At 43.5% G+C, this 26,515-nt stretch overlaps 2 protein-coding genes across 2 annotated transcripts; one reads left to right on the top strand and one right to left on the bottom strand.

Moving 5' to 3' along the window:
* The first annotated feature begins 784 nt into the window (after positions 1–784).
* Positions 785–20,355, top strand: MYLK3 (myosin light chain kinase 3). The gene is made up of 14 exons (XM_053987173.1): positions 785–1,297; positions 3,360–3,425; positions 4,374–4,464; positions 5,722–6,160; positions 8,204–8,751; positions 9,941–10,046; positions 11,096–11,189; positions 11,468–11,577; positions 12,218–12,359; positions 13,098–13,168; positions 14,603–14,731; positions 15,723–15,875; positions 17,608–17,740; positions 18,663–20,355. Exons 1-14 carry the CDS (start codon positions 785–787, stop codon positions 18,732–18,734), a joined length of 2,667 nt encoding a protein of 888 aa, XP_053843148.1. The 3' UTR covers positions 18,735–20,355.
* Positions 20,356–20,707: 352 nt separating this feature from the next.
* ORC6 (origin recognition complex subunit 6) lies at positions 20,708–26,489 on the bottom strand. The gene is made up of 7 exons (XM_053987177.1): positions 26,421–26,489; positions 25,982–26,111; positions 25,040–25,203; positions 23,874–23,963; positions 22,935–23,047; positions 21,659–21,730; positions 20,708–21,286 (listed from the first exon to the last, which is right to left on the bottom strand). The coding sequence occupies exons 1-7, from the start codon at positions 26,483–26,485 to the stop codon at positions 21,120–21,122; spliced, it is 801 nt and encodes a 266-aa protein (XP_053843152.1). The 5' UTR covers positions 26,486–26,489; the 3' UTR covers positions 20,708–21,119.
* Positions 26,490–26,515: the final 26 nt, after the last annotated feature.

The following is a 26,515-nucleotide window of genomic DNA, read 5'->3' as shown; positions in this document are numbered from 1 at the left end:
TAGATATGCTGTGATTCAGAAGTGAAAAGCAAGTAAATAACAAATCCTTTAAGATTTATAATTTAATAATTTAATTGCTAATAGTTAGACTAATTCTGCTGTGCCTTTGTTATGATTTTTTTTTAATTGGTTCATTTTTCTAACCTGTGAGAAAGATTTAATTTTAGAAGTTTCAGTTGACAAAGACATGCTGGTGCTAGATACGTATTTCAGGTCATTGTCATTGTACTCTATTTTTAAATTCAAGTACCAGCCAACTGAAAGAGCACCCTGTGTCTATGCTGGGTGTTCTGCATCCGTGCTACAGAGCTGAATTCTTCCAAGCTTCAGCACAAGGCCAGCCAGTTTACTTTTATTTTTTTTCCTGTTTAATGAAGGGAAATGTTCTAGCACCTTTTCATTATCACAGAACTAAAACTGGTCATGAAAACAATCCCCCTCCCTCCAGAGGCCTGCGCAGGCATTGGCCATTGTTAAGATGCTTGCCTATCAACAGCCACTCGAGAAAGAATTTTAAATGGTTTTGTGACGTCAAGGAGGCACAAAAAAACACAGTCTGGTGCCAAATTGCCTCCATCATTGAAAGCACACAGTAAGAAATAGATAACACAGAAATAAATCTTTTGTGCAGTAGCTATCTCACGATATGCTCTAGTGACTCCAGTAAGTGAGCTTGTTTGGTGTAGGAATAGCTGAAGAAGATGAACTTTCAGAGCCTCATTTTCTAATTTATGATTAATGCAAAGGCAGCCTAATCTGTCTGACTTCCTGCTGTCTGGACACAATGTCTGCAGGGAGCTTGGACCTCGCAGAGGGAAACGCCCTGACAAAGTTTCAGCCTGCAAAAGTGAACAGTTTAAGTACGGTGGACAAAAAACTGTATCTCTTGAACGAAAAGGTGGACAAACTGTTGCATTTCCAAGAAGACCTGACAGGCAAACTGCAGCGGGTGGACAGAGGCATTGCTGGTGTAGAAAATGGCATTAACAAGCTCACAGTATCCCGGGCAGCTCCTGATGACACAGATGCTCTGCAGAAAGGCCTGAAGGAACCGGACAGCGCTGCCCAGGCTGACGTCCAGAGCATGTGCTCAGAAGTGTTGAATTTGATGAGAGCTGCCCAGCTAGATGCCTCCAAGCATAAGGAGAGGCTGGCAAAGATAGAGAAAAGGGTTGATACCCTGGATAAAGTTATTACATTTGTGGGAGAAGTATTAAAAAATTCTAAAGTAGTGGATTTCATTCTCAAAGGCATTGTGCCCTGGAAGAAGGGGAGTCTGCTGGAAATCCCGGTTGAGGTTGGTTTAGTTTTACTGTTCTTCATTTCACTTTATGACATAGCAGGGCTTTAGGCTCTCCTGTCAATCTCTTGCATGATGTTGCATTCACGTTTTCCTTTCTGTATTGCTGGTACAGGTTACTGCTGGGACCTTTGGATTGCAAGGCTCTTAAGGCAGGGAGCAAGCTCAAAACAGTGTCTGAGGTTCCTGAAGGGTGCTGGGCAGTCCTGTAATGGCTGTGAGAAAGAGATTGCTACTGGAAAGGAAAATTCACTGCACTGGCTCAAAGCTCAGCAATGTCACCCAAATCAGTGACTGAATTGAGGCCCTAGTGAAAAGTATGAGTAGCATACTAAGAAGCTTTTGGGGTTTGTTTGAGAGAAGCTTCTATTTCCTTGTTTGTTCACAAATTCTGAACACAGCACCAGTTCCTGAGACCTGTGCTGACTTATGGTCATGTTACTGAGCAGATTTCCATGTCCTTAGACATCTTGGCTGTCTTTAGCTACATTTTTGTGATGCAGCTGTGACTTCATCAACTCCATTGACATAATTTACTCCTGAAATCAAGTAGTTCTTGTGTTTGCAAGTTCTCAGACTTCAGTTTCCAAGCATTTCTTAATTATTGAGGACAGTGAGTGAGGAACAGGCAAGACCAGTACTTAGCTGATACAATGTTTTAAAGTACATCAACCTTTTTTTTTAACAGTGATAGGCATCTGGAATTAGTTGTAGGTAATGGGAGTTTCCATTTTTCACTGTGGCTTCTACCCCACCATGGGAATGAAAGAGAGGAAAACTGCAAGAGCTGGAATATGTTTATTCATTCCAAATCCCCATGTATGTAGAGATGTGATTACAGTAAGGAGAATTTAGCTCAAATGAAAATGTCCATTGGTATCTAATGCAAGTATTTTCCACCAAAGCTGTAAAATCCTTTGATGGGAAAGTGCATCTAACCCATTGGAAGAACAGGGCAGTGCTTGATGGCAATGTACCTTTCCAAGTTTTCAGTGCTCTCCTGGTCTCCCTTTTTTAAGTGTCAGAGGCTGACAAGTGAGGTGGGCTGTTAGGAGACAGAGGAATTTATTAAGTGCTTCCATTAGTGTTGAGAACAAGAAATCATACATTAGTTATCAACCTTAAATCTGAATAGAGATAAAGCTTATACTTGAAGTTACAGCTTCAGTTCTACAGATTTTTGGAGAAATGGGAAAGTCTGATGTGTTTTAGGTAAAGCTGTGTTATTGCAGTCATTGCCTGCAGTCACTGCAAAATGCCTGGAGACAGATACTGTCCTTTGTTTGATTTTGTGGCTAGGCAGATAGAGATTGAGGTGAAATGACTTGCTGGTGACAACCTGCTGGAGTGGGAGAGGTGGAGGTCTGTGTCCCAGGCTCTAACACGTGCCTTGGTTGGAGAACAGTCAGGGTGTAGTGGGTGATCACCTTTATGGCAACCTCTAGTTTTGCAACATGACCATCACTGTCCTCCTTTTTTGTTTCTGGTCATGAACACTTTTTGAAATTGGAGCATGAAGTCAGTTATAAGACCTTAAGTCTGTGCTTTGATCACAGACTGCTGAGTGATGCCTGAACTAGGCTCGAGTGAGTGAGGCTGTGTGTGTACGTGACCTGGCTGGGAAATGTGGAGCAAAGCACAGGTGAACACATTACCTTGTGCTGAGCCATGTGCTAACTTGGGTCTGGTTTTTGCAGCCTGTTGTGTGACAGCAGCACAGACATGTCCAAAGAGCTGCACAGTTGCAGGGGGAGTACAGAAAAATAAATAGCTGCCTGCTTGTGCCTGTTTTCCAGCCTTTGCTGTTTGTACCAGGGCTCTGCTTATCAGGGGCTGGGCTGGGAGTGGGGAGGTCGTGTTTGCATTTCTGGGTGAAGCTGTTTGTGACAGCATTCCAGGGATGCCTTGGGAATGCTTATGGAAGAAGTTTTGTGAGGTTGGAGTTAACAAAAGACTGTTGAGCTTCCTAGGTTCCAAACCTCTAACTTCTTAAAAACCAGAAAAAAAAACCCACACCAGCATTAAACTGTCACTTACGCAAGGCTTTCTTTGCATGTAGGATTGTGCCAGAATAATGTTCACCCTGGTCATTGTTGCAGGTTTGCTTAGAGCTGTAATAAAAAGGGTAATGATTTTTTCCTACTTTTACTTTTTGGGTGTTTTGGTTTTTTTTGGAATGGGGAGGTGGGGAGGCTCTGTTCAGTCTGTAGGGTTGGTGCATGAAATCCTTAACTGCTTTTACTAACAGGTGAAGGGCTGATGTGCAGCTGTTTTGTAATCAGTTACCTGCAGAAATACTTCGTGTTGCTTATTTGCTTGTACAAATCAGGATAGGAGGCTAGATCATCACTAGATTTTTAACTGTTTGTCAACCACAGGAAATATTATGCCTTTTCCTAATTTTGTGTAATGCTTTTTGCTGCATAGAAGTCAGTTGTAATTTGATTTCACATGTATTGCTGTGTGAAGTCTTCAGTGGGCCTGTTACAAAATATCCCTCCCCCTCAAATTAACTGGGGGGAAAAACACTGCTTAAAGATAAAATCTGCTTCTGTTTTTAATCATTCTAAAGGTGACATGTGAAATGTCAAATACATACACAAGACTTGATATAAAACTAGACATTATTTTTTGGTATCACCTCTTATCGGGTCAAATGATTAGACAAATATGTTTTGACAAATATATTCAGAAACATTACTTTTTGTTCTGTCACCAGCCAAAAAGCAACAGAAATACAGCATCATTTCTTTTTCTACTGTCTCATGTTTCACATGTCATACTTTTTAATCAATGTGAATAAAGATGACAGGAGGCAAAAACCCAGACAGTGAAAATTTTGGAAAGCAGTGAGCTAATGTATTAATCTGTTATGTTGTTTTAAAAGGATGCCTGCCTGCAAAGGCAGGGAGAGACTGGAGGAAGGAAGTAAACACAGCACTGACTAATAATTCAGAAGAGGTGTAACTGTCCATTTTTCAGAGTCTGAATGCCTACATAGTTGCAGGAACCTAATGGGAAATAGACACTTTTGGCTGTAACTGTAATTTCTGTGTTCCCCTGTCAATTTTAGGCCAAAGATAAGTCTGAGGAGAGTGGTGCAAAACCTAAGCATGTGCTTAGTAACAGAGGAACCCAGACTGAAAGCAAGAAGCTTCTGGAAGGTATGTATCACTCCAGGCATGCTGCAAGCTTTGACTCTAGAATGTGCAGCAGACAAACTGGAAATTAATAGCCTGCCATTTCCCACTACCTGAATTACTCAGATGTAACTGAGTAACTTTGCCCTCAGTTCTGAGAGTATAGAATTGTTCTCACCACCTTCACAAGCTGATTTATCCCCAGGATCAAGCACTACAAAAAGCTAGAAGATACAGAAATTAAAAGGAGCAGTTTTGTTTAGCTGAAGAGCTGGGTTTTTTGAGTTGGGTTTCAGTGAGCTGAATTCAGAGAGCAGAGCTTGTTTGGAGATACCGTGAAGATAGTGGCCCCGTCACATAGCAAACCCAATAAGTTCTTTTCCATTAATACCTCTGAAGCAGCCCTCCCTCTTCCCCATCTCTGAAAAAGGGACGTGTTGACACTGGAATATCTTTTTTTGATCAACAAGCTTCACTGGCATGTCAGGGCCAGATTCCTATTTAGGGTGCATCTGTCAGGGCACTGCCCTGTTGCATCCACTGTCAATGCCTGTGCAGTTGCAGCAGGGGTGAACATGATGCTGAGCAGGCCCTGTCATGCTGTTGTCTTCACAAATTGTCAGTGAATCCTTTGCCTTATGGCCAGTCACCTTTTTAGCTTCATCGCTTTGGAAGTGACTAAAACAAAGCAAATGGTCACAATTCTGACTCAAAAGCTACACAGAGTTGTGAGCAAACCTTGGCTGCTGGTGGTCTGGGCATGCTGAATGTTAATAACCACAGCCATTGTCCCGGAAGGCGGTGGAGAACCTTTTAGTCCTTCTGTGGAAACTGCAGCTGGGCTCTGTCTCGTGCCTCAGAGTCCTGCTGGCTGTGTCTCTACCCCTCTAACTGGGGAGAAGGCTGTATTGGGATCAGGAGGGTCCTGCAGCATCTGCAGTGCCTTAAACTACCTGTTATACCTGCCCACAAAGCAATTTCAGATTTCAGATACGCTGAACTTGGGCCTTGCAGGATTTTTGTTTGCTTTAAGGAATCCAAGTCCAATCTGAGGCACTGCTGGAAAGCACCAGAGCAGGTGAATCTCTGGTTTTAAGCCATGAGCATTAGTAGTAGCTCGAGCCTGATGGTGTAAGGATTTTAAACCTTTTGGGGGATTCTTGTTGCCATCTTTTCAGGTGTAACTCTGTAGGTTATTTTGAGAGGTGTGTTGCTTTATTCCTCCTCTGTTTTGCCATCACTTTTGCCAAGGATTGTTTATTAATGGATTATTTTATTCAGAGACAAAAAGCGTGAAAAAGCTGGATGAAAACAAGGGAGCATGTGAGAAGGTGAACACTTCCAGTGCTGTAGCCCACAAAGCTGACTCCAAACCCCAGCTTAAAGACAGGACAGCGCAGCAGCAAGGGGTAGAAGGTGCTGGCAAAACACAGAGCTCTAAGAGCTGTCCACAGCAAAAGGACATCGATGTCAAAGCTGTGAATCAGCACAATGGTCTTCCCTTCATACACCAAGATCATGCAGGCAACCAAAATGCTCCTGCTAAAGCACAGAAGGTGGACAGAGCCCCAGGCCTTGATGAGTGCCACAGGCAGCTTGTTCATCAGAAACCTGGGAAGAATGAAAACAAAGCTCCGGCGGCGGGTGCGGCATCCCGGGAAGCTGTGCCCTCCACGTCCCGGGCCATATCTGACACGGGGTGTGAAGTGACACATACCAGGTAATGGCCTTGTGGTGGCTTTCCGTGGGACCTGAAACCTTTCCATGTGTTACAAGGGAGAAAAGGAAGGCCAGGCCATTAAAGGAGGCAGCTCCTGCGTGGTGGGGTAGGAGGAACCTTACAAGGGTTAAGGCAGAAGGCTCAGGGGGCCCTGTGTAAAGTTCTGTGCAGCCCAGGGCTCGGATGGACAGAGGGGCTTGAGGTATCAGCACTGCTGTGTGCTGACATAGAAAGGTGACCACTGCAGAGGAGCTCAGGTGGTTATAAACCACTCACTCAAACCACTCACTCCCTCACAGCTCCTTGGCTTCTATAGCCATGGGCACTATAGAAACCAAAGGAAATTGAGATATTTATTAGTGTATGACAAAACAAGAACTTGTGTTTGTTGTCCTCAGTGTTTTCAGTGTTTTGGTCACCTAAAGACTGTTCATTTATTAATCTCTATCAGACTAATATTTTCCTCATATAGGTGTTACATAGTCCATTTTCCTCTGGATTATTTATCTAGGATTTATTTTAATCCCATTTATTTAAAATTTAAAAAGCCCACACAACAGAAAACAACAAAACCCCACAACCAAAAGACCCCTCCCAACTAAACCTAAACGAATGGAACTTCTGTGGCAGATTTTAGCTGCCAATACCTTCTCTGTCTGGGTGGGTGGCTGTAAAGTGGTGACAGACACTCATCCATACACACCCACAAATGTATGTATGACTTTGGGTGGGGAATTTCTCCATTGTTTATGTGTATAAATTTGGTGTCTGAGCCCCAGATTTTGGTTTGGGGATAAGGGAGGCCAGCAGGTAAGTGGAAGGCAGAAGCTGGAGTAAATCCCAGAGGCAGCTGCAGCCCAGGGCATTGTCATGGTTTGGAGTGTGAAGTCACATGAGGGTGGTAAACACCTCTCTAAAATGGATGCAACTTTTAATGAAGTTTGTAAGCCCACACAGAGGCATCAGAGGAACGTTGTGTTCCCCAGCTTGGAGAAATGCCCGAGAGTCCCACTGAGTTCAGGCTTGTCTAGATAGCAGAGGAAGTGTTTGCTCAGAGCTGGCTTCAGCTGCTCTCACAGCTCACACCAGAGCAGCTTAGATCCAGCACAGCACCAGGATGTTAAAGGTGCAGAAAAATGAGGCATTTCAGACTCTTGTTTTACGAAAGCAGAAACATTTTCTTCTGTAACATCTTTTGTAATGAGGTTGCTCCACTGAAAGATGCAATTACCTTTGTGAAAATGAGGTATGTTCTCTCCCATACTGTCTTCATTTGCCATTGTATAAAATCTGCTTTACAGCTTCACAAGTTTCAATTCAGCCTTGGTAAAATCAGACTGCTCATGACAGTTGGAGCTGTAACAGTTGACTCAAACATTATCACTCAAATGTCTTTGATGGAGTTTAGGAGCACAGAGAATTGGTTCTAACCTGTATTCTTTTTAGGCAACACAAGAGGGAAAAAAATCATTAAACTTTTCCAGCAGTTAAAATGCCAAGGAAAATAGTATTGATGGAATGAGAGAGTTTATCAAAGTTAGATTTTTAAGAGAAGGCTGTGAAAAGAATGCTATCCCATCAGAAGACCCAAACACAGATGGCTGAGTGTGCAGGTCAGCCAGCTGGAAGAGGATACAAGCCATCAGATTTGTAGAGGCACATGAGCAGCCAGCCATTTAGCTAACCAGCCTGTAATTTGTGAAGGCAATCACTATCCTCTCTCTGCCCAGATGATGATGTTTTATTAGACCAACCGTAATAATTGCAAAAAGTGGGTAAGTTTTCAAATGTGGGATTAACTCTTTGCAGGGTGAGGCATTTTGTTCAGCAGAAGGGCAGACATGTAGAGAGATGAGGACACAGAGAAAGAACCAGCATGCTTTTTGGTGCTCTCCCCTTAGTGTTTGTGGGTTTTTCCCAGCAAGATTGGTACAGTTAGGTCTTATCCATACTATAGAATTGTATGGCTTTGGAAAAGTACAGATTTTTCTTCCCCCACAAAGTTACAAAATCAATATCAAATGCCTCCTGTTTGCTCTCCAGGATATCCATCAGTGTACATATGACTGACATGAAAGAAAAGATTGAGATGGCCAAGGAGGGAAACGTAAGTGACAGCAGAGGTAAAAGTTCCAAAGTGAAATCCACACCAGCAGACTTGAAAGGAGTCAAGCCTGACAAATTAAAAATTCAACAGAGTCCTAAAAACATCAGCTCCAAGCCAAATTCAGAAGTTAAAGGGGACAATAAGCAAAATGAACTTGCACCTCAAACAGGGAAGCAAAAGCCATTCCTGAGCAAACCCAAACCAGGTGAAAAAGCTGAAGAGAAATCAGAATTAAAATGTGAGCCCATAACCTCACAGAATATCTCTGCAAAGGAGCCTGTGAAAGATGCAGGGGTAAAAGTGAAAATACATCAAGAAACAGCAAAAGCAGAAAAATCCCCAACAGATACCAAGTCTGAGAGGAGGGAATCTGAGACTGCAGGGGGAAGCAGACATGATGCTCAGCAGTGTACAGGAGAGGCACCAGAGAAGACCAAGTCTCTGGTAGCTGGCAGAGCTCTTCCCACTCAAGGAGAAATCATTGGTAAGTTGCTCACAGTTACTCTTGAAACTTGTATGTTGAGGATTTTCTGCTATTCCTGCCTGTTGTGTAGACAAATAAGAGCAGGAGCAGTGCTCAGTGGAACACCTATGTCTTACACTTCAAGGGCATTTTGTATTGGGTACCTTTGACTATGTGACTAACAATTCACAGATTCTTTTGACTGTAACTTTCCTTTTAAAGTGTGTTTTGGGGAAAAATATAATTTAAAATAAAATAGCATGAAGTGCATGTGTGATGAGAAGTACGAGAATTTTGAAAAAGTCCATTACATGAAGCATTTGTCCCTTCAGATAGAGCGTGCAAACCAAACACACTTTAGCAACTATGGAAATGCAGAGCACAGAAAAGCACTGCAGGAAATGTTTCTTGTTGTGGCCTGTTGTGTTATTGGCCATGGATCTCTTGGTTCCTGAGGGAACACTTGGGTGCTTTGTCTCAGGGAATGCTTTGTCTCTCTCCTGGCAGCACATGTGTGTGTACATTCCAGAATGTACAGACACGGGCGGATGACCTGACTGCTCTGGCGTTCTGAGCAGGGGCTGGAGATGAGTTGAATACGTGTTAAATTGCAGCCTGGGGTACCTGGAGATTAATTATAAAATTGCTTTTAATGGGAGGCATAAAAAATGGGTTTAATGAAGCTTTACCCTAGAAAGCCTTGGACATTAAGTGATCACAGTTAACTAATTTAGCTTACCACAAACAGACTAAATGTAGTAGTTGTAATGCTAATAATTGCAGCTTTAGTTTGGAAATTGTCTGCAAAATTCTTGCTGCTAAGAGGAACTCCATGATTTTATCAATCACTGTCCTCCCACCTCAGTGCTGTGTATTTCTGCTGGTTTTTCTGGCTGTCATGTAACAATTAAAAGATAAGTGTAATTTTTTTCAAACTTTCACGTAGTATGTTCTGGTGGCCCTTTCTGTTAATGCATAAACTAAGATGTTGGTCTCCTAAAGGTATCCAGTGGCTTTACTCTGTTAAAAAGAGTGGAGGTTCAGGAGGTGGGATGCTGATCTCAGTTCTGGGACTGTGTTGCTTGTCTGTAAAAGGCATTTAGCAGCGCAAGGCCCTCACATCCTCCGGGGTGAAATCCATGGTGTGAGGAGGTGGAACAGGGCAGTGATGAGTGCAGAAATGTCAGTGAGCAGCCTGTCTCCCCTGCAGATGACAGCCCCTCTCCTCCAGCTCCTTTCGAGCACCGCATCGTGAGCGTCAAGCAGGCGGAGGTGACCACGAGCTACTCCGTGTGTCGTCACGAGGTGCTGGGGGGGTAAGTGTGGCTGTCCCCGTGCTGTGCTGCTGCTGGGGAAGGGCAGCGAGCTGCAGAGCTCTGCAGCTGGCCCCAAGGTGTGTGTGTGAGGGACAGACAAGCTCTCTGCAGCCAGAGGGGGTGGGGTCATCCTGGAGCCCTTTGGGTGATCACAGCTGCTCCTACATCAAGGATGTCCCTTAGATGGCTGGTTTCTGCCCCAGCCCCATTTTCAGATGCCTCACTGCCATCCTGATGACTGCTTTTTTCATTTGTTTTAATAATCCTGGCCTCAGTGTTGTGAGAAGAACCTGTATCCTTAAGGCAGACAGATTCATTTGAAAAGTCAACAAAGCCTATTAGGTCAGGCAGCTTCCAAAATTTTTTTTTTTTTCCCTGTGCTGAGCTGCATATAAAACTAAGGAAGAGTTATAATTATTTTGACCTTATATTTAGTTTTCACTCATAGGAAGTCTGCAGCTGCTTCAGCTTTTGTTTTCTTTTATCCTTACTTATGTGACAAGAAGGCTTGATTTACACATTGATCTACATACAAATATGGCTTAATAAGTATAACCAATGTGATGCAACAGCAGGGAAGATGGTGCTTAGGAATCATCCCAAGGGGCATTAACATATCTGTGTGACATGGGGGAGAATTTACAGCATGCCAGAAATGCAGGCTGTGAGTGGCTACAGTTACTGGTCTTATGGTCATTTAAAAAGTTCTGGGATCAGGACAGAAATATCCTTGTTAATAGACCCACTAACATATCCCTGAAGGACAGCAAGGGGGTCCAGTTACAGAAGGGAGCCAGAGCATGGCCAGGCCATCATATCTCAGCAGGACCAACGGGGCTTAATATTTTAATGTAAGCACTGAACAACTGGCTGGAAAGATAAAACTAATCCTTCATAAGCTGAGAGAAAGAGGAGCTCCATGCTGCTGGCCACCCGACTCCGTTCACTTTGTACTGGGCTATTTTTGCTCATGATAAGAATAGTTCCAGGAGGGGTTTCTGTGCTGAGCTGCTTTCCCATCTTTCCCATCTTTTCCTTGGCATCCACAGGGGGCGTTTTGGGCAAGTCCACAAGTGCACGGAAATATCGACGGGGCTCAACCTGGCAGCCAAAATCATAAAAGTGAAAGGAGCCAAAGAGAAGGTAACCACACTGCTGGGAGCTCTGACCCTGCCCTCCCTGCCAGGGCCAGCACCACTGCCCCGAGCTGCCCCATGAGGGGTAGGGTACCATCAAATACTGCAAAATCTTGGGCTTGCTGTGAATCTTCATCATCTCCTGTATTCATGATTAAACCCCCAGTCCCCTTGAGATCTGTGCTGTAGCTGTTGTTGGGCTTTATAAATAGTTCTGTTTTGGTATGTTGAAATTCAAGGAGTGTATTTTGTTCATTTTTTTTGTTACTTTGTTATTTTTTTCAGGAGGAAGTAAAAAATGAAATTAACATCATGAACCAGTTAAATCACGTGAATCTGATCCAGCTTTATGATGCTTTTGAAGCCAAAAATAATATCACTTTGATAATGGAATAGTAAGTTTAAATGATCTCAGGAATTGTCAGGTGTCTGGGTTTTCTCAGGTCACTAAAGCAAATAGGGAATGATAATTCTGAGCTGTGAAGAAGTGAGTGATTTCCTAGCCTAAGAGAGAGTTGATCTCACTTCCAGAAGGAAAAAACAATGTTTTAAAGGTAATTTCTTCAGGTTAAAAGCTTTCAGAGCTTTATCTCTGAGTAATTTTCTCTTCTGTGCAGAATTAGGTTCAGTTGTCAGTTCATATGAAACAGCTTTCAGTTTGAGAAGTTCCATTTAGTAAATTTTGTAGGTTGAAGACTTATTTTCCTATGACTAGTAAGATGAGAGAATAGCAGACACTTTAGTACTCCCTGTAGGTTTTCCAGGTCCCATGAGATCACTAGGTCATGTGGGTTTGGGATTGGGTTTGGCATGTATCCTCCCAAATACTAGTGCCAACTTTCCCATTTTTGAATTTAGATTGATACTTAATTTCAAGAGAAATAAGTCTCTTGCAGTCATTGAGGCTGCTGATACACTTTGTATTGGATGTTTTATTAGGACCCTCAATTACAGAGCCTAATTCCCAACCTGGAAATAAATCAGGCTAATGCAAGATTTTAGGGTTTTTAATGCTTTTCTGTGTGAAAATTTCAGTCTTGATGGTGGGGAATTATTTGACCGGATCACAGATGAAAATTACCATCTGACAGAGCTGGATGCCATCCTGTTCACCAAACAGATTTGTGAAGGAGTCCACTACTTGCACCAGCATTACATTCTCCACTTAGATCTGAAGGTCAGTTGTTTGTGCTCTCTGTGCTTTAGTGGTACTGCTTTAGGCACCACAGAGTCTCTGATTACTGAGGAATAATTTCTCATTTCATGGACTCACGTCATAAAGGAATAGACTCAATAGCTGCAATGAATGGAGCTTTTAAAGATTGATTACTTTTTTCCAATGTCTGTTCAGTAGCTTGCTTGGAATCATCAGGATTCTGGGCTTTTGCCTGTCTTAAATGAGATGCTTTTCATTCTCTGTAGCATTAAACAATCCCCTTTTATCATGGATGAAAAAAAACCCCATCCAAAACCTCCTTGGCTAGAAATGCCCACAGTCTTCCCTCTATTTCTCCTACCCCTTTTTTAACAGTGTACAAATATCTGTTCAGTCATCTTCTATAGTTTGTACCTTTTACTGCCTGGAACCAACCTGCAGCAAAACTGCAATGTTTTCCTAATGGTCCCTTAATAATGGATATTTTAAAACAGAAATACAGACTGCATTTTTCCTGCCTGTTTATAGAGCATCTTACAGAAATGACATTAAACCAGGCTGGCTCACAGACAGTTCTGCAGCTGGACCCCATCAACCCCCCCATCCCCACCTTGAAAAACATTGTCACTGGGAAAAAAAATAATTTTGGGTGCATTTGATCTGCTTTTTGTGGCATTTTATGGAGGGAATTTTATACTATATTTTGCTATATATCTCTCTCAAACATTTAACTCAAAATACCCTCTTCTCTTTTTGTAGCCTGAAAACATCCTATGTGTAAATCGCACAGGAAACCAGATTAAAATTATTGACTTTGGATTAGCAAGGAGGTAAGAAAGTTCAGTTGTGAATTACTTTAAAAAACAAAACCAAATCAAACTCACCAAATCAAATCTCTGGTATGTTTCTAGTAGTTCTTTGGTGGGGAGTTGTGTTTTGATGGCTCTGTAATAATTCTGTGTGAATGAGTTAAGCATTATGCTTTTGCATGAGCTTTCTGCTGTGTGCATTAATTATCTAATTACTTTTTCAAATAACATTTCTCTTGGATAAAGCTTTACTACTGTTCTAATTATCTCAAAATTATTCCCCATTACTCTGGGGACTCTGTGAAGGTGCCCAGAGACTTCTTGACTGCAGAGTTTCATGGTGCAGATTCTAATTGTAGAATTGATCTGCTAAACTCTTTAAGTAGCTACATTGATTGAAGGGAAAAAAAAAAGGGGGGAAAAAAAAAGCATGTTTGAACCATCCCATATGAAACAGGAAACCCTCAGAAAAATGGAGACTTTTCTCCATTCTTTTATTTTGCTTGCATGAGTTTTAAAAAAAGCAGTGAGAGCATAGGTCAATTGCCCTAGAATAAAAAGCAATTATTTCTATTATTAGGACAGTAATAACAATAATATTTCTCAAATTATTTTCTAAACTCTAAGACTTTTCTTCAGCTAAAAGCTGGTACATTCATGCATATATATATTTATGTGCTTGTATATAAGTGTCTGTTCAAGGACTTTGTCTCCATAAAATACTTGTGAAAGAAAAGAAATGTACATTGAATTTGGGCTTTTGTTTGTTTGGTTTTTAATTTGGGAGGGTAAAGATACAAGCTTCTACTGAAGCAGTTTTGGGAACAAGATCATCCAGGAGAAAGGGATTTCCTTTTACAGCAGTGCTGTAGTGGTTTGTTCTGTCTGAACACAGATGTGACTCCAGCTGCTGTCAGTGGCAATTGCCACTGGTTCCGTTTTGTAACTTTTCCCTGTTTAGCAGTAGCAAAAAGAATAGTCATTTTCCCCTATATGGGGTCACTGTTACTTGTTCCCAAGCCCCAGTAATGCTCTTCAATCCCACCTCACTTACACTGTGTTCATATCTGTGATGCACATGCTCACCCTGAGCTGTAGCTGGGGACATCCCACTAATCAAATTCTCTCCAAATCTTGTATAGTCAAAACTGCTTCATTTGTTTTATGGATTTTGGACATCTGCTGGAAAGCATCCTCTGGTGCCTGGCAGAGGGTAAAGCTGCTACCACTCTCTGGGGGAGCCCTTTGCAGGGTTTAGTGTCCTTGTTCTTCCTCCTGGCTTTGCTCTGGCAGAGGGACAATGATGGAATATTCCCCTGAGGTCTCCCCAGTGCTGCCCTGGCTGCCGGGCACTTGGCTCTGCTCCCCTGCCACGCTCCCAAAAGCTGTGCCTTGCTCTTCCCTTGATGGCATGAGCTCCCCAGCTCCTGACTCGTGGCTCTTTTCCTGGTACAGGTACAAACCCTGTGAGAAGCTGAAGGTGAATTTTGGGACTCCGGAGTTCTTGGCCCCCGAAGTGGTGAACTATGACTTTGTTTCCTTCCCCACGGACATGTGGAGCGTGGGTGTCATCACATACATGCTGTGAGTGCTCCAGGGGCCCTGCAGGGCAGGGTGCAGCAGCCTCTGAGCCCATCTGGCTGTGAGCACTCCTCGTGAGTTCTGTTAAAGCCCCCAGCTTTCCATACAGAGGCGCCTCGCTGTGTCCAAAGTGTCGAAACAACAAATGAGCCTTTTGATAAATATGTAAATGTTCTTCACCCTTGTCATCTTTCTTAGCAAAGTAAAATGGGTCAAGTCTTTTTTTTTACTCTGAAAAGTTACCCAAAATATGTAAGAATTCTAATTTTGATTGTGTTTTTGAGGACTTGAATTAATTTTTAAATTTGTAATCAGATCATTTTATAATCTTAGACTTGGTGTGCATCTGCTCAGGAGAATTAACATTGTCTGTTGGGCCATGGGTCTTAGAAATGACCAATCATGAATAGGGCTAAAACTTTTCTCTGATATCTGGATGGCAACCATGGACAGCTTGTCTGTCCAAAGTCTACCTTCTGATGAGCTTGTTTTCCATCCCAGAATCTTTCACAGACATTTTCTGTGAACTGGATAAATTTCTGGTTTAAATTTGTATGTTAGCCAAAACCCAAATGATGGAAGCAATAAAGATGGGCTTAGAGACTAACTGTAAAAAGTAATTCATTGTTCAGAATTCTGTTTAATTCAAGCCACATAAGGATATGGGCCCCGATTTGGGAAAGCTCTTGAGTCCCTCTAGCTTTCCTGTCTGGGAAAGCACTGAAGGATGTACCTAAATCCTCACTGAATCCTTTCCTTGGGGATCCATTAATGGTGCTCCCTGACCTGAGTGAACTGCTAGGGACTAACACTAAATTACAACACTTAATTGCCCCAGACTGTTGCCTTATCATGGCAGAGACTGAGAAGTGGAACCCTCCATAGCTGAGAGCCTTTTCCCTCCATAAGGTAGCAAGAGGATTCATAGAAGGAAAAACACACCCTGCATCTGATAACTGCTCTTCTCCCCCCACCCCATCTTTCTTTTTTTAAGGCTTAGTGGCCTGTCCCCATTCCTGGGAGAGACTGATGCAGAGACAATGAATTATGTAGTCAATTGCAGCTGGGATTTTGATGCAGAAGCATTTGAACAGCTCTCAGAGGACGCCAAAGACTTTATTTCCAGACTGCTTGTGAAGGAGAAAAGGTACCTGGGTCTGATTGTGGGAACAGTGGCACCAATGATACTAAATTCTTACCAGCCAATTGTTTGGATTGCAGCCAACAATGAGAACTCACTATGTGACATTTTTGTTTGCTGGCTCTGGGCTTGCTGGGCAGTTCCTCAATGATTCAGAAGCCCCTGTTTTAAAGGAAAGGGTCTGTGTACCCTGATTGTGGAAAGTTGCTTTTCACAGTAGCATCAATGCAGGCAGAACACAGGAAATCTGGAAGGATTTGCAGTATAGAAATCTGTCTCTAAAGCTTTTGCTTCTCTGAGCAAAAACTATTTCTATTGTTACTTTGGACTGTCACAAGCCTTGACAGAAATTGCAAAAATGCCTCTTGAATTATTATTATTATCCTCTTGGAGGATAAATGGAAGCTGCAGCTGTGAAAATGTGCATTGTTCTCTTCTAAAATGGTCTACAGGCTTTTGGGAGATATTAAGGGAGCATTTGGGACTTAACTCTGCTTCTAATTCTTGGCTCTGCTGAGATAAAAAGTGATTGCACATATGAAACAATGCAGAGAATGAGGATCATATTGATGTCAGACCACGGCTGGGGAGTTGGCTGGGTACAGAAATTTTTCTCTTGCTGAGTAGTGATACAAAACTAATCAAATCAGAAATGATGCATACAATAAAACAAACTGTGTGTTTGGGGGGAATTCAAAGGAGTGCTTGGAATATTAATAACTTCCAGATCATTACCTAAATCAGACAAATCAGTTCTAGTACTAATTCCATTTTGAACAATAGGTTACTATGAAAAACAAAGAATTTGCTGAAATTTAGCATATTGCCAGCAGGAGAGATCTAAGGATTTTTTCTCAGACTGTAATGATGATTTGCTGTGAGACTGTGAACTTTGGAGTCTTCAGTTTTTCTGTGCAATGGGATTAGGGTGTCCAGAGGGACCATCTGCAAAGTCTGGTTACAAGCTGTGAATGAAATGAGTATGTGAGAGAAGAGTGTTGCCAGTGAGTTGCAGAGAGCAGTGATTACCTGGCCCCGTTGTTCACAAGGTGTGTGGCAGCCTCTGCTCTCCTGCAGCCCAGGCACCTTTGCCCTGCTGGGACAGTGGGTCTGGCCTTGGCAGGATCTGCAGCCCCCTCCCTGACTGCTGAAATTGGGGTGGGCAGGCAGGAGCTGTCTTTTCATCAGCTCATCAGACAGAGCTCAGGAGTTAGACATAGGCTTTTGATTTGAAAAAAAGGCAAATTAAACTTTTTTTCCCAACACCTCTACCTCAAGATTTCCTCTATTACCATGTGTTTCCCAAACCTTTTAGGACAGGCTGTGGCATTTGGGCCCCTTGTTGGATGTCAGGATATTAAGTATGCTTAGCTTGATCCAAGTTTAGGGTGAATAGACAATTGTGCTTTTTAAATATGAGGCACAGCTTGTGCTGTCAGGACAGACAGATAACACCACGAATGTTCCTTTTCTGTTAGCAAAGTTCTGAATTTGCATAATAAAGTGATGCATTACCCCATGAAGTTTTCCACGGCTCAGCCGCGGCACTGCAGGGCCTGCAGCAGTCCTTCGTCCCACTCACCCCTCCTGCTGGAGAGCTGCTAGGGCCCCGCGCACGGGCATTCGCACTGCTGTTCATTCACCTGAGGCAGTTTCTTCATCCCTAACAAAGAGGAGCGCAGGGCCCTGAGGAGGGGAGCACAGGGGGCTGGCTTTTCACGGAGATCCCTCCCTGCAGCTGCCGGATGAGCGCCACGCAGTGCCTGAAGCACGAGTGGCTCAACAACCTCCCTGCCAAGGCCCAGAAGTGCAAGCTCCGCCTGAAGTCCCAGCTGCTGCTGCAGAGCTACATGGCCCACAGGACATGGAAGGTAAATAAACCTGCTGCCACAGGGAAATCTGCACAGCACAGGCGGAGCCATTCCCTCCTCTCGAGTGGTGGCTCACTGGTGCCCACAGGTTCTTGCTTGTAAGTACCAGCTGTGAAGTCTGTTTTTACCTGTAAAGGAAGTGTCTTGTCCTGCTTCTATCTCTAGCAAGTTTGGTTTCAATTTTCACGCTGATTGATGTTTAGAAGTTTTTTGCATCTTTCTTTCTACATGTTCAGAAGCTTCAGATGCTACTTTATATTAAAAGTTCATTCTCTTTATACTTTTCCCATTGCTAACAGTTGCATTGATCTGTTGTCACTAAGGAGTAGGGATATAACTTAAGGCAGTTTGTGCCTCCCACTGCAGATTGGAAGTGTGGGAGAGAGGAAAAAAAACTAGGCTTAAACCCATTGAGAGAACTCTTCAGGATCTTACTGATAACCCCAGGCTCCTTCTGAACTACGTTTTTATGAAGTGAAAGATAATAATTTGTGTTTGAGTCTCTACTTGATTGTAGATAATTGATCCTAAAAGGTGAACATGGCAATCTTGTTAGAAAGAAGCCTGTGAAATTGTGAGGCAAACTCAGTGAGGACCATTTCCTTCCCTTGTGTCACTGGGGAGTTGCATTTCCTTGCCAAGGAGTTAAACCAGAGGCTTACACTTTTTTCAGTCCTGCAGTGCTTGGGGCAAACTTCTGCATTTAAAAGATGCATTTTAAAGACAAAATCTAAAGACCTATCACTGTTCAATTCATAGTAACACTGAAGAACCTCACAGTGCTGTGCAGGAACCACTGCCCACACAAGCTGGGAGTCACTAGAGGGAAATGGATTTACCAGGAAGAGAAATCCCTGTCAGCTGCAGAAAAGTTCCTTTGCCTTGGTTTCACTCATGCTTGGACTGTTCTTTCTGTTCACAGAAACACTTTTATGTGGTGGCTGCTGCTAACAGGCTGAAGAGATTTCAGAGTATGTCTGTCAAGCTTGCATGAGCTTGTGTGAAACCTCCACCACTCCTGGAGATGGACATGAGACCGTGGAAGGAGGACTCGGTGTCTCCAAACATTTCTATCCCTGTTTTATAACTTAAGGTTTTGGGACTGTCTTCCTCAATTATTTTGTGTGTTAGTGCTGTGGTTCCAGAAGAGCCTTAAGGAAAAAACACAAGATTTCTAAAAGCAGAAGCTACTTTGTTTGTTTTTACAAGTTTTTAGTTGTTCTATACAGTGGTGGAAAAATGTGGCTGTCACTGGGGCTGACTTCTTGCTGAAGGCTTTGATTCTGCAGAGTATTGATGGTGTGTTCATAGCAGAAAACCTCTGGCAGTTTTCTGCTCTCTCACACCAAGCACAGGATCTCTAAAGACTTTCTTCCTGACTGATGTTTCTGAGTTACCAGCTTTAGAGAACTGCCACACAGTGGCACAACTTGTCCCTCAGGTGTTTGTTACTTAAAACAAAAGATACAGAAGAAAACAATGTCTGTATTTCTTCCCAAAAGATACTTTCCCCACAACATGAAGATGCTTCAGTGCAACTCCAGGCTTGGGTGGTTTTGGTTTGTTGTTTTTTAATTATTCTACTCTCTCCTTTAAAAAATAGTCACTGCATAGTTAGGAACTATGAGGAACCCTGGTTTGAAGTAACTTAAGTCAATCCATTGCTGTTTCTTAGGGCAAGCTGAATTGAGCTGAACTGATTGAACTTCTGGAAGGAGATGTGTGAAACTGCATTGCATACAAATCACCTAATGACTGTTGGGTCTATGCAAAAAGATCTCATGTTGTAGAGAAACGAGGAGAGTTCCAGGGATTTTATGTTTTTAAAACCTGTAAGTGCTTTTAATTGTCCATGACTGCAGCACTTAAGTTTTAGTTTGAGGATTTGTTTCTCCTCTCTGGAAATTTTAATGCAGTATGAGAAGCTAGTATGGTGTGACATGCAGAACAGGTTTCATTTCTAATAGGTTCAGTGACAGGGAAACAGTGTATTGCCAGACTCTGCCTTTAGTCCAGTTAGGAGGTTGAAGCCCTTTTTCCCCCCCTCACTTAGCTCTTGAACTGAACATTAAACCTTTTCTTCACAATATTAACTTATTTTGGATTTTAAACTCTTTTCTTATGCATAAAGTGGGAGTCACTTACAATCTCTCAAATAAAAGTGCAACACTATTTATTAAACCTGTGATTTCCTCTTCTGGATTCTGCAAAACTCAGTGTGAACTGGATGGGCTGTTAGGAAAACTGGAAATTAGTATTACTAAAAGTAGCTTTCCAGCAAAGGCACCTGTAAAGTTCCTTTGAACTTTATGGACTTTCACACCTCTTGAATTTGCAGAAGTGTTGGTTGCTAATGATGAGGTTTGTAAGACTGCCTTACTCTGGTCTAGCTATCTTTTCCACTCAAGGGCTTCTCACTTTGCATAGTCCTGACTTCTGCAGCATTTCCAGAATTGGGACAGAGAAGAATCTAGATAATTTATCACCTTCTATGAAGGCCCACTTTTGTTCATGTTTTCCTTCCACAGTGTTTCTGCATGCTGAATGTCATTGTATTCATTGCTCTGTATATTTCTGAATTAATGCTAATAAATTTCATCAAAGTGGAACAAGAATATTCATCAGTATTGGTTTAAGCCCTGCTGCCTGAAAGTATTTTTGGGTGGGTCCAGAGATACAGGCCAGGCAGAAAACATGCAAGAGAAATGGAACAAAGACTTCTCTAAGCTTATGACTGTGAGACACAAAAAATCTGTTACCAGTCAACATCCTTTTCCTCTGGATATCTTCATTCTTAAGGCACAGGCATCTCCTCCATGCTACTTATTTTGCATTCCAAGTACCTGTGCCAAGAAGATGTCATAATACAAAGCTTTTCCTTCCAGTACTTATTGTTTCTTGGAATATTTGGGACCCCTTACAAAAGCACAAGACATTTCATTCCTATACACATGAAAACAAGTCAGATTCATTGACTGAACAATATTTATTAAAAAAGCCCCAAAAACTAAAAAAATAAGGCTTTATTTCTCTGCTGGCTTTGCAGTTTAACAAGGCACTGTTAGTCCCCTTCCTCTTCATTCACTGACTGCTTCTAGGCAGGGGCCCAAGGGCCTGTAACTTATAACTTATTTACACTTAAAGTAGCATTAGAATGTTACCTGCCTCTTGCAGCAAGAGAATGAAGCTGTTCTACCCCTAATGCCACAGCCTGATGAGCAGCCACACACACTTCCTGTAAAATCCTATCACTCTGTGGTGTAATTTATTAAAAATAACATTCTTAAATACTTAAAACCTAAATAAAATCGGCTGTCTGCCAGGCAGCCATCATTCACATGCTACTGGATCTCTTGTTAGAGCAGAGGGAGAGTTAAAATTAAGAGCAAGCAGCAGTTACATTACTGGCTGGCATTACAGAGTCAGTACTCCTTGTGTCTCGTGCCTTAGCAGCGTTTTCCAGGATTTTCTTTTTCCATTCCTCATAGTCCTGATCTGTTTCAGTCTTTGGCCGTTTACATGGCAGTTCCTCATCCTCTTCAGAGCCTGTGAGGAAACAAAGAAAGCCCATGAGAGGCCATCATGGGCAGCATGCTGCTGGGGCTAACAGGCAGTGAGCAAATCAGACAGCAGGAGGGGTCTAATCCTGTGGGTACTGCTGCCCTCCCCTGCTGGGACAGTCACCTCTGCACCTCTGTGTCTGAACATTCTGAATGCCCTTCATTCTGCTGGGACTACTCAGCATGAGCTCCTCTGTCCTGCTGCCAGGCTCCGTGTGCTTCCACAAAGGTTTACAGGACTGAGGGCTGCTGTGTGCTGGAGCAGCGTGGCCCATCACACAACTCAAACACTGAGCAGCAAGAAAGCTCAGAACTACTCCAGTGAGGTGATTTTCTCTCACAGCTAAACACAGCTTACCATCTTCCTGCTCACACTGCTCCAGGGTGCTCTGCAAGCTGTCAGGTGTCTCTGCAGCCAGTGGAACATCTTCTAAAAAATAAAACCAAGTAAGTTGCTTTGCTTTTGAATGGTATTTGTGGCTCCAAGGATGGCTTAAATGTGAATCTTTGACAGCAGTGCCACCTTCCACAAGTGCTGTTGTCCAGTCACAGCAGTTCCCTGGTCCAGACAGATGCTCAGCACTTCAAGTATGGCAGGGACCGGCTGGCTGCTTTAATTAGCAGCAAACTGCTGCTGCATTGGTAGCCACAATGATCCACCATGTTGATTGCCCCAAACCACACTGCTACCCTTCTAGGTCACTCAGGCAGCATTATCAATTATTTCTTTCCCTTCTATTCCATTCCTACTATTTTCATAGATGCCCACAACAGGTAGGGAGCTGTGCAGGTATACAGATGCACACTCTTCCCTGAATTCTTCAGGAAATTCCCAGTTGTCTTTAGTTGTTTTAGTGCTGGGGTAATGTTTGGGTTTTTATAGGGCACATGCCTAGGAGAAAGTAGCAGCTTTTGGGGTATCTTTAGGCAGCATGTTGCAGAAAAGATCAGGGTATGAAGAGACAGCAAGAGAGGATAACTTTCAGTGGGAAAGTAAAAAATGAAAGCCTGGGAAAAGAAGAAAAACGAGGCAGCAGAAATACAAGGACATTAGGGCACATAATTGTATTTCAGGCTTTCTCCCCCACAAAAGGGAGCAGAGAGAGCTGCAGGCTCAACAATGGGCAAGAAATATTCCTGACATCTGCCCAAGGTATGAGGAGGAGTGGTGCCAGGGAATGGCTGAGTTGGTACCAGAACAGCAAGGCTTAAGCTTGTTAATCTTGCAGTGGGGGAAAGGAAAGCACAGGAGTGAGTCAGCCCGAGAAGATGTTTTGTGATAATTTGTGTGCCAGGTTGCCATGTTAACAGGATGCAGAAACCAGGCAAGAGGGAGGAATCCAAGATAGGTCAGGTAGTACAGGAGAAGCAAGGAATAAATTGCAGCAGCAGAGGCTGTAAAGAGCAGTGAACATTTGAGAAGAGAGGAAAATATTATTTTTGTCCTTGCCACTTTTTCCCTCTGTTTGTTCTTGCTAAACTACTGCAACTTCTCCAGAAGCAAGGACTGGGAGTGGAACTGGGCTGCAGGAAACATGTTTGAATGGAATGGATGGGCAGATTTGACTGGGACAGCTGAAAGTGAGGCCATGGGATGAGTGTGCTGTCTTGCAGGGACAAAGCCAAAAACTTACTGCTGAGTTGCTGGCTTATCTTCTCCAGCTGATTGCACAGCCGGTCAAATATTGCTTTTTTCACTCCAGATGTAGCCACCATTTTAGTTTTGTCCACTTTTAGCTTCAAACACCTACAAGAGAAAGTTATCTCTGTACAAAACAACACTCCAGCAACTATCACTTAGGGGAGGTGATAAATTACTGTACCAACACTGCCTGTGAGAATGAGGAAGGCAGGCCTGACTTTTTGTCCCACCTATCCTTGTCTCACTCAGAAACAAATCTGGTTAAAAAACATGACCCCTACACTATTCAGTCAACACAGCTCAATTGAAACTCAGGATGAGTTGAACTTACATAAGGAATTGTTTTAGGAAAAGGTAACTTTTCAGATTTTCAGAGAAATCAGGATAAAATGCCACTACAACAAAAAGCTAAATGTGACACTGTGTCAAGAAAGCCCTTGTCAGGAGCTGTGCAACTACACAGCACCTGTACTGCTGAATAAAACTGTCACAAGTGTAATGCTAAGGAAGGAAGATCTTTGCATACAAGCAAATTCTTCCCAAGTGCTGGCTGAATCACAAACCTCTCTTAGCTGACATGGGCCTACAGCTATCAGAGCCATCTCCCAGATGCTACAGCATCCTCAGGATGTGATGGTGTAGCTCTTGGGGTTTTTCCTTCTTCAGAATGGCTGCTTCTTGGTGCTCAGAAGCCCTTCTTGTACCTTGAGCAGCATTTCACCAAAAGCCATGTAAGTCTTTGCTTTGTGCAGTGCACATTGAAGACTTCACTATGAGGAAACGCCTGGTTTGCTCCAGCTGTCTCCCTTTGCAGGAGCAGGGCAGCAGGATATGCTAAGCAAGATCCTGAATGAGTGAGCTGCTGGCACTGGCTGGTGTCTCAGCAGGCGTTCCATTTCAGCCTGCAGAAGGTCTCCCAGGCTGCACTCACCTGCATGCAGTGCACAGAGCAGCTGTCAGAAACAAGGGTTTGGAGAAATCCAGGTCCGCTCGCTGTGCTTCCGAGAGGCTGCACTCATACCTGGAACAGCAAGTGACACTTGGGCATCTGCCTCACATGAAGCTCTCAAATCCATCTGTCACTCAGACCTTGAACAGGTCTGTTGGACTACCTGGGCCTCTGCAACCCATCAAGCAGAAACAGCTGCTGCTGGCTGAGAAAAGCAGAACACATGAGGGAAAGAAGAGGGTTGGGATGACCTCCTCTTCTGGAATTAGAGGTATTTTAAACTGGGGATCTGGATCAAGGCATGTCAGTGAAATCTACTTCTTGTGCTCCTGATCAACACAGCACTTTTAGCTCTCCCTACCATCTTAAAATTTACAGTGAGATGCTTTCCATGCATCCTACAATAGGAGGCAGTATTACAGTTTCTTTGATTGCTGGAATATGTATGTTACAGAGAGGAAGGCTTATAAATGGAAAATGACAAAGTGGATGTGCAGCACTGAAAAATGTCATTTTTTATCGTCCACCTGCCCCAGGCTATTTTTTTCCAGTTTGTATTAAGTGCCACTAAGCAGTCACAGCCTTTGTGCATTGACCTAACAGCATTAAACCTGTGCTATCAGGGTGACAGCACTGCAGAGCAGAGCTCTTCAGGGACTGCTCTGCTTAAAGCAGCTCATACAGAATGTAACATTTTAGTTCCATTCTGCTGAATCTCCCCTGAAATGTTCTACCTATTGGTTTTACAGGTAGAGTAATGTGCATTTTAGGAGATCTCTATCTCCAAAAGGGAGGATTTATTTCTACTGAGCATTACTTCTGAACTGTGCCATGATCAGCAGTTAAATGGACGACAGTGTGATGCTATGGGCAAATACACGGAGTAAGAGTCCTATATTTTTTACACTATTCCCAGCTGAAAAATTCCTAGTTGGATAATCAGTTGCTGAGATTCACAGACTAAATCTTTCTAACAGGTATTCTAAAAAGTGGCTCAGCTCATGGCTAGATTCTCAGTGCTAAGAACTCACCTCAGTGCTCCAATCAGTGGGAGATATCTGGCCCTTCCAAACACCAAGCTCTTTACACACCTAAAGAGCTAAGAACCTTACTTGTGGTTCCCAGTGTGCCCACAAGAGCTTCCTCACCTCTGCAGGATCTCTGAAGCCATGTTCACTGCCTCTGAGCAGCAGAACTGCACAGCCAAGTCTCGCATCCCCAGCCTTTGGTTCACCCCTAGCAAACACTCCAAAGACTTCATGGAGCTCTGGTAGGTGGTCTTGTTCAAACCAGAGAGTTTAACACAATAGCTCTGTCAAGAAGACAAAGACAAGCCCCAAGAATTAGCAAGGGTCCTGTCTAAGATCTCAATCAGGCAACCAACACAACCACTAAGTTCAGTTATTAACAAATTTGTGCAGTGAATAATGTGTGTTTTGACTGCACACAGAAAGATTATCCACCCAGGAATGCCACATCTTTTAATGCAGTAATATTTTTAGGCCGTTTCACTGGAAGTGAGGTTTGACATTTCCACACATGACACGGCCCCTTCACTACTACAAGGTAATTAGTGACAAAATTACTCGAGTCTGGGTTGAAGACATGAGCAACACCTTCATGGAGTCAGGTTCAATTAAATTCTCCTCTGCTGTAAATGGACAATCACAAATAGGTTGTACCAGGCATTATTTTGAATAGCACAGTGCTATTCACCTGGCAGATTTACAGGGGAGGTTTACAGGTACCCCTACAGTGAGAGATTTCTTAGAGCAGCTTCTTTCTTCCCACAGTAAAAGAGACAGATCTTAAATTTAACATCCTTGTTGGTAATCTATTTGCTACTACAAGAGTTGAAATTAAGTTGACATTATACCAAAGCAAGCTCAGTTTGTTAAGGAACTATGGTGGTGATCTCAATTTTCACTGTTGCAAACTGAACAGTGAAAGGTCTAACACAGCAAACGGCAGGATTTAGGGGAAAATTAGTTATTATTTCCCATTCCTGCTCCCAACACACACTACAGAACAATTGTTCTGTGGAGTCAGGCAGAATGCACCGGCCAGCCAAGTCACACGCTCTGTCTTACTCTGTCAACTGGTTGTTTCATGAAACTCGCCGCCAGGTCCAGGCACATCACAGCACTGCTTGTCGCCGTCATTTGAGCCATTAACCCCGTGCACTTCACCTGGGACAGCCGCAGATACTCCTCAGCTTTTCTGCAAAACACCCAGAACACAAAGCCCTCGTCAAAGCCACAGCTACAGGACAGAACGTCCCCCAGGACTCGCCCCAAGGTTCCGCAGTCGGGCTGCAGCGCGGCCGTGGGGCCCGGGGTGCTGCCGGGGCACCGCCGCCCTATCTGTGATGCTGGGCAGCAGCAGCTCTGCACCGCAGGGTGCTTCACTGAGCCCGCGGCTCTGCGGCTTCAGCACAGGCAGCGGACCCAAGGCGGGCGCTGCTGCGGCGCCGGGCAGAGCGCGGGGGAGCGGAGCGGAGCGGGTCGGGCCCGGAGCGCCCGGCGCTACCTGAGCAGGGCGGGCTCGGCCAGGCCCAGCCGCGCCGCCATGGCCCGCACGGCCCCTCGCTCCATCGCCCGCCGCGCCTGGCGCGCACGCCGCCC

Source organism: Vidua macroura, chromosome 11 (genome assembly GCF_024509145.1).
Source record: "Vidua macroura isolate BioBank_ID:100142 chromosome 11, ASM2450914v1, whole genome shotgun sequence".
In the NCBI taxonomy this organism is placed as follows: Eukaryota; Metazoa; Chordata; class Aves; order Passeriformes; family Viduidae; genus Vidua; species Vidua macroura.
Note: the sequence above shows the minus strand (reverse complement) of the source record. Positions and strands in the feature narration are given on the sequence as shown.